The sequence below is a fragment of the Neolamprologus brichardi genome, chromosome 20 (assembly GCF_056152115.1).
Source record: "Neolamprologus brichardi isolate AB-2024 chromosome 20, ASM5615211v1, whole genome shotgun sequence".
NCBI classification, from domain to species: Eukaryota; Metazoa; Chordata; class Actinopteri; order Cichliformes; family Cichlidae; genus Neolamprologus; species Neolamprologus brichardi.
The window spans coordinates 4,269,028-4,279,413 of record NC_142123.1 but is presented as its reverse complement, the minus strand read 5'-3'; the positions used below and the strand labels follow the sequence as shown (position 1 = coordinate 4,279,413).

Here is a 10,386-nt window from a genome sequence, read left to right as displayed (position 1 = left end):
ACGTCACAGCGACGCGACGAAGGCTGTCCCAATTCGAAGGCTGCGGTCCTCAAATGCCTCCTTCATTTCCCTGAATTTTAAGGACATGGCGGTGTAGACTTCGTGGCCCAACATATCCCAGAATGCATAGCGCGGCGGTGGGTGTGGATAATTTTGCCGAAAAAAACGGCGGATGAGGGACGCCCGAAGAGTAACTTAGTAAACTAAGTACTGAATATTATGTCACTTATTTATGTGCAAATGTTTAGTAACAAAGGACATTAAAACATTCCTGTTGGCCACATGTCGGCAAAGTTATGTGACATAAGTGACGTTTGTACTAACTTGGTTTTAAAGCCTTTACTTTAAAATATACACCGTTCAATAGCTGAGCTTAATCAGAGAATGATAAGCTCATGTAGAAACAAACAAACAAATGAACAAATGATTTTCTCCTTCATTTCTGTCAAACAAAGCTGTATGAAACGTTTCCAGCTGTTAGTATCATGGTTGCTAGGCAACCTGGGCAGCGCAACGGAGGCTAGACCGTCCCATTTCACAAGCCTCGCACTTCCGGCCTTAGCGGTCTTTAGCGGATCGTTGAGGCTGCGTACTTTAAGGCTGCAGACCCTGAATTGGGACACAGCCTTTGTTTCACATCTTTTTACTCGCTCTGTCATATTTCCACAGAGCTCCAATGATTATCAGCTACTAGCACAAGTGGTTCTTACTCCCTGTGTTCTTAATCAATAATGTCCTCTATGCTCGTTACTTTAGAAACCACTTCTAAATGCATTTGCTCTGAGAGTAAGAATACTTGAAGAATACTGAAGATGGAGAATTTTCAGGGCCTCCTCCAGGTCCCACAACTATTCAACCACGATCTCCATTTTGACTATGGACATTATTAAAAGGTTGTTATATTGCATTTTAAACCAGTTTGGCTGCTTTCCACCTCATCCATCTTTTTTGCAGCACCAAAAGTATATTACGTTAAAAAGTTCAGGACTGGGTGTGTTAGCATTTTAAGTTTCTGTCTGCTCGCTGTAAATTTATTTGCTACATGTAAACAAAAATGTTAATGGAGCAGGTTAAACTTGCTTTATCAAAACCTTTTAATGAACTTGACTCACTATAGACAGATAATATAAACAGAAAAGCCAATAAAATAATATTGGGGCGGGGCGACCATGGCTCAGGGGGTTGGGAAGGGTATCTGTAACCAGAAGGTCGCCGGTTCGATCCCTGGGCTCTCTGTCCTGGTCGTTGTGTCCTTGGGCAAGACACTTTACCCTACCGCCTACTGGTGTTGGCCAGAGGGCCCGATGGCGCGATATGGTAGCCTCGCTTCTGTCAGTCTGCCCCAGGGCAGCTGTGGCTACAACCGTAGCTTGCCTCCACCAGTGTGTGAATGCGAGAGTGAATGAATAGTGGCATTGTAAAGTGCTTTGGGTGCCTTGAAAAGCGCTATATAAATCCAATCCATTAATATTTGAATATCTCATTTTGTAGTCTTAGATTTACTAAGTCAGGCTGTATCTGATTGTAATTTTAAATTGTCTCAAACAATCAGTGGAGACTTTGTTAATGTTCATAATAAACACTGAAAAAATTGTTTTGCGCAGTCATGATGATTTCGATGTTTGACCGCTGCGTGCTAATCAGTTTGTCCTTGAGTCCACGTTAGTGTTTGTGCTCAATCTGAACATATTTTTTTTAAGCCTTTACTGAGATATTACTAGTAGTGCAGAGGCATAAGTGTGTGTTTTGTTGATCTAAAAGTAATCTGACCCTAATGGCTTCATGCTGTAGCTTGCTTTCCTTGTTTTTCTTTGCTTATTTTCAGATAGGTGGCCAAACCTGTCATGTTATTTCAAGTTATAAAAGCTGCTATCTCAGTCTACTCTATCTCTCTGGCAGCCTTCTACTCGTACATGGTCTCTACAACCTTTATTTGCTTGGCATTCTTATGGAACGCTTTTATGTAACATCTCAGTCATCCATATATGCCCTGCACTCCTGGTGCCTTGAACTTCCACCCTCCATCCTACCTTTACGAAATTATTAATCAACATTGCTAAAATTGCAAGAAATTCTCTCTTTGTACAGTTGATGCAGATGTCTTCCATCTTTGATCAGTCAGTGTTGGAGCCAGTGTACATGATACTTTATTATCTGTTAATATTATGAAAGCTTGTAAAGAAATATGACACAAACTGTGAAAATACAGAAAAACAGACAGTTCAATATTCTAATCCAGCGGTCAACCCCCAGGCCTCAGACTGGTACCGGTCCGTGAGTCGTTTGGTACCGGGCCGCGAGAGTTGAGGCTCAGGTGTGAAATGTGTGGTTTTCAGGGTTTTTATCGGTTTTCAGCGTTATTTTGTTATCGTTTTTATCGTTAACTTGGTTTTCCTGGGTCTTTTCACGTGTGTTATGAATAAATCTTATTTTTTTCGGTAGCGGTACTACTTTTATTTTGTTGTATTTATCCGCGACACCTTAAAGGCCGGTCTGTGAAAATATTGTTGGGCATAAACCGGTCCGTGACGCAAAAAAGGTTGGAGACCGCTGTTCTAATCACCTTCTTCTTCTTTTTGCTTCTTCTTCATCTGCCTCCGTCTCACCCTATCCATGGTATCCTTTTGTTTCACACCAACCGTCTTCATGTCCTCCTTCACTGCAACCATGAATCTTCTATGTAGTCTTCATCTTCTCCTCCTGCCTGGCTGCTCCATCTTCAACATCCCTTGTTCAGTATATCCACGATACCCTCTCTGCACATGTCCAAACCATCTCAGCCTTGCTTCTCTAACTCTGTCTACAGTGCACACCTCCACCTGTCTTTTCACCTGTTCCCTATTGTCACTACAGGTCTGTGAACATAACAGTCCACTGAGACTCCAGCGTGACACCATCTATCAGCCTTTCCATCACCACTGCAAACAAGAAGGAACTTCTGAAGGAGATCCTGAATCTCTAACTCCAACCTGACCCGACTCTCTCAGTTCTTGTGTTATGATATTTTAATCATTGTGATAAATTAAAGAAAGAAGCAAGCACCTTGGGCACACTGACTCTATATTTTATCTCTAATATTTGCCCACTAGCAGCTCTAAAGACATTCCCATAATGCAGCTTTCTCTTTTTACATGATGTGATATCTTTACATATTTTTGTGCAATTTCCTGATGTAAAAACAGGGAAAGTGGAAAATTAGCTGTTATTTCCCTCTTTAATGTTGTTTGGACCCAGGAAGTAACTCTTGACCTTCCTCTAAAAAAAAATGTTTCATAGTGCTATTAGACTACCTGGAGAAGCAAAGCTATAAAATATACTAAACCATAAATTGTTTAATCAGTACACAGGACGGATAATCTCCCCAGCATGTCTTTAATCGGTACACTGTTTATGGCACACGTATCACATGACCTCACTTTCCAAACTCAAGCAGCAATGCTGTACTCTTCCATTAAGTGCCCCTAAACATAAAAAACTAAAAAAAAAAGCACAAAACAAACTTAAACTTACAACAACAACAAAAAAAAAATCAAGAACCAGATGCATTTTCTGCTCTTGTGCTGCATTAAACTACATCAGATACATTTTGATGCGACTTGCTGTGCAGGACATTACGCTAAGATTGAAACACCAACAAAGAGTCAGAACAAAATTCACTTTAATGTGCCAAAAAAGGTTATAAATTCTAACAATAAGTGCTTTCATTAGAAATGTTTCAGTACAAATTAGTCCCGACCGCCCCAAATCTGAAATCATTAATGGTTTTACAAACGGCATGTGACGTAATTAAACACCATCAAATCTACCAGTCGGAGAGCAAAATGACACTTTTTTTTCCCCAGTCATGACTTTGGTGTTAATTTGACAGTTTCATTAATTAACATTTTTCATGAATTTTCTAGGGCATAAAAAGGCACTGTTATTTACTATTTGTTTCCAAATTTGGCCATCTTGTTGTTTATCGGAGCCTTCATGAATCTTGGTGACTTCATGTATGCAGCGATCTTCTCCAGAGCCTGCAATGACATAATGGCCGTTGATTAAAATAAAAACACTGGAGTTTTAAGAAACGAAAGGAAATCAACACCACGCAAAGAAAGGTAAAAAATAAAAGGTTAAATTACTTCATTAATGGAAAGACTTTAACTGTTCTCACCTCAAAACGGTTTAAAAAGTCTGTGAGGTTCTTGCAGTCATCCAGGCATTTGGAATCAAAGAGCCTGTGTTGGTCCAACAGCTCGTACATAATAAAGTCCACAAAAGTTATCTGTTGTGAAGAAAAGTTGCATAAGCATGTTAGAAGTAACAGAATCTGTGGTGTAAATCAAACAATAAGTCACCAGCCGCGTTAAACCTGCAGAGAATCAGACACTTCTGCAGCTTTATGAAGCTCTAGAACACTAAAGTTCAACACTTTGATTTTCTATCCACAAACTTACTGCCAGCTTCACCTTCTCCTCCAATTATTTATAAATCAGTTTAAGAACCAGTATTAAATTTAGGCTGCATCCTGCCTAATACTGATGAGCTAGCACAGCATAAAAAGTACAAGTTTTTCTCTGCACAACTAACAAAATAATTTATGTTCATATCAATAACAATGCATAATTTAGAGAAAAAGAGCCTCAAATTGTCAAATTCTGCCCCCAGTTTGTCTATTAAATTTAAATCTGTAAACGCAGCTTTAAAACAAGACTCCTCTCATATTTATGGACAGGTATACCTTGTCACCGGCAAACCACTTCCGATCTCCGAGGAAATCTGAGAACTGCTTTAGTGTATTTGGAAGCATCTTTAGGTAATCAGGCTTCATCTCATCCTGAAGAAACCAGAGAGATGACACTAGCGTTAGTGGAGTTTTAGGGAATTCAAAGAATATTTATATTTATGGATATTTTTATTTTAATTAAACACTCACAAAGTTGGTGTAGCACAGCCTCACAAACCCATTTCTAAAGTCCATTGACTGGTTCTCAATGATGTCCACTCGAACCTTTTCGTCCTCAGTCTCTCCACCTGTTGTCAAAGTTTACAAGATTCACATAAATAATAAAGAAACTAACAGTAATATTAGTTTAACATTGATTTACAATATAACTTGGAAAAAAAGTCTTCTCAAACAAAATGCTCATGTGGTATAAATGCACGCTACTGTACTTACACATGTTGTGCTTACGAGCAATGTATCTCATGATAGCATTGCTTTGTGTTATCTTCCTGTCTCCATCCAGCAAGTAGGGTAGCTATAGTGAGATATAAATTCCAATAATAATGTTAGCTGATTGTTGCATTCTTCACAATTGAAATTTTAGTCGCACTTTAAAAAACTCTTACATTGGGAAAGTCCAGTCCAAGTTTGTTTTTTACATCAATCCAGCAGGTCTTGTCATAGTTTGGAGCTGTGAGACATGAATTAATTAATTAGAGAGTTATGAGTTTTTTCCCCCCTTTAAATCAGTAGGCTGAAATGATAAGTTACCTTCCCCACAGACATAGTATTTGTCCTCGTACTCTTCCCCAGTATACTCCAGCAGGAGGCGTATGGGCTGGGCAAGCTGCAAAAAGCCAAAAATCAGAGTTGAGATATTTTTTTTAATGTACATTAGCACCTCTGAACTGTAAAGTCTGCATAAGAATGTGGGCAGAGGACATGCACTGGACTTCACTTACGTGATTTACAGATTTACTGTGGTACAAACAAAATGGGCCAGTGTACACGTTTACAGAGGGCAAGAATGTTTCCATGCACATTTTCGTAAATGAAGGACATCATTTCAGAAGTCTTGTGGTTTGTTTAGCGATAACCTGGAAGATTTAAGCCCTGCTGTGATGATGCTTTTGGAGAGAAAAGACTCCAAACAAGACACATTTGTTCAGTCTTTTTCCCATTTATACTCTCATGAACTTTAATATTCAACATGTTCACTGAGGCCTGCAGAATCTTGAAGATGTAGCTCTAAGGCTTTTTGCAGTTTCTCTGAGAATGGCACGCTGTGACCTTGGGGTGAATTTACTGGGACATTCACCCTTGGGAAGTTTAGCTTTTACAGTACTGCACCTGGCGCTGTGAAAACTCTTCACATGCTTGTACATGCCCAGGACACTAGTTTGGCTCGTGTCACGCCAGCTTCAAAACATCACCCAGGTTTAAAGCTGCAATTGGATCCCTAATTCACTGAATTCTTTGCCACATTAAAGAAAAGAAATAAAATAAAAATATGAAATTAGAGATCATTATGGGTCAACACTTCTCTATGATTACACTAGTAGCAATCAGTTAATTCCACCTAGAGTTACTCACAGAAAAGACAAAAGACTTGCCGAGACAGTTTAGGCTATTAGAAAAGCACATGTTCAGATAGATATTTTTTGAGTCAATTTTGGGATTTTGTTTGTATTATTTCTGTTATGTTATTTTGTCTGCCTCCTTAACAGCTTAACTTTGTAAATAATTAACTTTCAAGTCAATTGCAATTGCTTCCAACTGCTTCTTTTGGTGTTGAACTAGAAGTGAACATTGAACACAGACACTGACAGAGCCCTCCTAAGTGTGAATAGTGTACCTGATATAATAAACAAACAACCCCCCTGTGAATAAAGAAGCTCTATCATCAGCTTTAGCTCTAGATTAATTACAAAAAACATTTAAAGCGGCCACAAAGAGTTTGCAGAGCCTTCTGTAATGCAAACTGCACAAAATTCCCATGCCTTATGAAAAAACGTGAACATAACTAATAATTATTTTTATTTTTTAACGAGAGGCTGTAAGATTAAGCTCTCGTGGCTTGTTCAGATGACTTCATTTGCCAGTAAGTCTAGATCAATGGGAGGAGCAGAAATTCATGAGATTTTGCAGACAGCTGAAACCATTTAGAGACTTGAACTCCCTGGCACTGTGCACACGTCCCTGTGCTTTGACAATGTAAGAGGTTTAGAAAGGAATATGTCCCACATAGCTAACCCTACACTAGTTTTGCATGAAGTCTGACTCGTTGAATAATGTAACCTCAAATGTTACTAGCATCTCGGCTCTAAATAGCGTAACACGTCAGCTATCAGGCTACACTGACAAAGATAACAGTTTGTGTAAAAACACGCCGAGCTCGGCTGTTTTGCAGTTACATAATAACTTAGCGAGCTTCAAACAGTTTCTATACACAGTTACACATCTTAAAAATTAAACACACTAACGCTATCCGCTAAAGGTTAGACGCCATCGAGGTTTAAAAACAGAAAAATGGCCATGACAAGACAGGAAATCAGTATTTTTGTCGATTAGATGGAGGTTCAGCCGTTGCGAACAACTGCGGGCTGCACACACAGGGAGTTTGTTAGCTCCCTGTTAGCTCCACTTACCCCACGAATATCCCAGTAAGCCAGTGTTATTGGCATTTTGAATCACTTTCTGAGACCTAATGGAGGCGAAAGAGACAGTTGCTTCTGCAGCGGAGCAGGTCTGCACGAAGGCGGGAGATGAGCCGGTGGAGGGGGTCAGGCGGAGCAAGTGGGCGGGGCGAACCGGGCGGTTCCACACTGTTGCTCTGATCCGGTTCTTCGGTTTATGCATAAACAACTACTGCACGCTATGTGATTCTGTGAATCTCGTGCCAATCTCAGGCTTCTTTGTTGTCTTTAACAGGTTCTTCCTCTTTTACAAACATAACATCTTCAATTCTGCACAGTGCAGGGCCGTGCACAGATGTTTGAAGGGGTAGGTGCTCAATGTTAACAAAGAGCACATAAAACCAGGCTGAATACCAACAACGCACATTCATCAGGAATATAATATGGAAACGCATCATACTATATCACTGTCACCAGGTGGGGGAATGTAGCCTGTGTTTTGATGATAGGGTACAATGTTGGTGTTGAGGGGTTGCTGCTGCTGCTGATAGTGCTGGAGGGCAGGGCTGTGTCGATCTGAGACTGTAGACATGGTGGCTGATTAAACAAGTGTTATGGGATAATAATAATAAAATGCAAAGATCAGTAACAGTGCTTGGAACCTTAATAAACTAGGCTCTGTCTGTTACTCACTCTTTGCCTCTCTCCCTACTTCCATCTCCACATCTGATCTGTCACTCTCAACTTGCCGTCCATCTGAGAACAAGGCACGATTTGCTGTTGCATTAATGTATTATTTAATTATCCACACTTAACAACTCTGGCACCTAATCCATAATAGAGTAATGATAGAAAAACGTTAAAGAACCAAACCATTACAGTTGTGTTTATTACTCTTTAAATACTTGAGTAATAATTATATATCCATAAAACATGCCCACACACATGCACAATGACATTTATATCTTCTCCATACTGTATATACTATGGCCACAAGTTTGCACCATCGTGCTGATCCCTTATTAATTATTCCTGTCATGGTCTTGAGTCTGACGACTCAGTGTTTTGTGTTTCCTTATATTATTCTATGTTCTTGTTTATTCTGGTTATGTCTTGTTTGGCAATGTTGGACTAATTTTCTTGTTTCTTTCTTGTGTCTTGCAGAGCCTGCAAAGACTCCTGAAGTAAGATATTTTCTTTTTCTGTTTTCTGGAGTTGGTTTTTGATGTTTGTGTCTCCTGGTTTTGCTTCGATGTGAAGCTTTGGTTTTTTCCAACTCATATTTTAGGTTTTGGACCTTCAAATCATTTTTCTTGGAAAAAGCCTCACTGGCACAGAGTTTTGCTTTGAGCTCTGCAAACTCACAGTGGGCTCTTTGTTCTTATTTTTGTGTTTTCCAACTTCTTCTTCTAGATTTGAGTTTTGAGGAGCTGTTGTTCAATCTCCTCCTGCTGTTTTTTTTACATTGGACCTCCAAATCAGCTTCTCTAGTGGTTTTCAAGTCTGACGAGTGTGTGTGGAGCCTCTGTGGTTTGTGTCGAAACCTTCACACTAAGCTCTGCAGCTGTGACAGCTGTGTTGCTGTCTTCAACAGTAGTGTGACTCACCTCAGCGGTGAAGTTTTCCTCTGTATTGCAAAGATCGGTGACAGCACTTGGAACCATAAGAGGAAAGGGACAGGTGCTCAAGCCCCCTGCGCCCCCGCCTCTGCACATGCCCGGCACAGTGCATCCATGAATATGGCTGGGCTAAATTATGATTTAACAACACAACACAGATGGACCAGCAACAAGCAGCAGAAAACACAGGGCTTACATACCCACAGGGGCAATCAGGGAATGGGATACAGGAGGGCAACAGCTGTGAGAAATCAGAGCTGACGAGACAGGGGAAACGTAAACTGAACACACTGACATAAGACAAGGACCTTCAAAGTAAAACAGGAAATACAACAGGTATGCACAGACACGAGCTTAACACAAGACATGGCAACAGGGAGGGAACACAAAGACGTGGGACCAGGGCAGGCACGGAGACACAGAACAAAAGGAGCTCGAAATACGAAACAGAAACAAAACCTGAGACCAAGAAATTCCCAACAAGAATGAACAACATATTTGGACTCATTACACAGAGCAGAGCCAGTCCAAGGTTTTATGGTTTTACAGCCTTAAGCAGAATTCAAATTAGCACCCCCAACCTCAGCTAAAGCCATCCACCATCAGTATTGACTATATATTGCCCATGATTGTTTATTTCTGTATTATAAATTTAGCACAGGGATGTCAAACCCCCTTTTTGTTTCATGTTGTGGGCCACACAACAGCCCACTTTGACCTTGTGTGGGCCGAACCAGTGAAACTGCCCTTTCTATCAGTGCAAACTTTAATCCCTGAGATATTTTAATACAGGCTTAGTCTGTAGTCTGCTTAGTCTGCTTATGCCTCTTGCCGGCTCTGATACAGAGAAGTGTGAAGATCAGAAAGCTAATTCATGCATAATTTACCGTGGACATAAAGCAACAGCGATGTTCTGCTTTTAGAAAAGTTCAGTGTAAATTTATGATACAACTTGAAAAAGAAGGATATGCTGCTGTCCAACTCGTCACACTGGAGACTCTTTCTTGGATGCCTTTGTTCACTTTGTCATCAGGGTGTCGTGTCCAGAATTTTAAAGTGAAAAGATACGTTGTGAATACTTTCAGGATGCACTGTATCTGCTTATGAATAAGGAAGCAGTTCAAAGTAGCTTTCTTTATGTAAATTTAATTTTCAAAAGGTTATGGTCTAATAACTACATTTTCAAGAGCTTTCTGTTGTTGTCTTCATCAGAAGACATGATTTGAACATCACTCCTTTGTTAAACTAAAATACCTTATTATCAGACATATTTTGATTGTATGATAAACAAGCTATTTGCATATCTTCAAATCATGTGGATTTTCACATGCAAAATGTCCGAAAGCAAAATATAGCGATACAGAGAGTTTTGTGCTGAACTTGCTGCTCACTCTGACTCACAGGGAGGGGGGGACGAGCTGGA

At 40.0% G+C, this 10,386-nt stretch overlaps 1 protein-coding gene across 1 annotated transcript; it reads right to left on the bottom strand.

Annotated features, from left to right (window-relative positions):
- Window positions 1-3,641: 3,641 nt before the first annotated feature.
- On the bottom strand, window positions 3,642-7,517 carry LOC102783184 (glutathione S-transferase Mu 3-like). The gene is made up of 8 exons (XM_006785556.3): window positions 7,357-7,517; window positions 5,480-5,555; window positions 5,335-5,399; window positions 5,162-5,243; window positions 4,919-5,016; window positions 4,724-4,819; window positions 4,157-4,267; window positions 3,642-4,016 (listed from the first exon to the last, which is right to left on the bottom strand). Exons 1-8 carry the CDS (start codon window positions 7,390-7,392, stop codon window positions 3,927-3,929), a joined length of 654 nt encoding a protein of 217 aa, XP_006785619.2. The 5' UTR covers window positions 7,393-7,517; the 3' UTR covers window positions 3,642-3,926.
- Between the last annotated feature and the right edge of the window lie 2,869 nt (window positions 7,518-10,386).

Coding starts and splice junctions, on each gene's coding strand:
- LOC102783184 (XM_006785556.3), bottom strand. CDS start 7,392: ATGCCAATAACACTGGCTTACTGGGATATTCGTGGG. Junction 5,556..7,356: donor CTTACTGGGATATTCGTGGG/GTAAGTGGAGCT, acceptor GGCTTTTTGCAG/CTTGCCCAGCCCATACGCCT. Junction 5,400..5,479: donor ATACTATGTCTGTGGGGAAG/GTAACTTATCAT, acceptor CATGTCTCACAG/CTCCAAACTATGACAAGACC.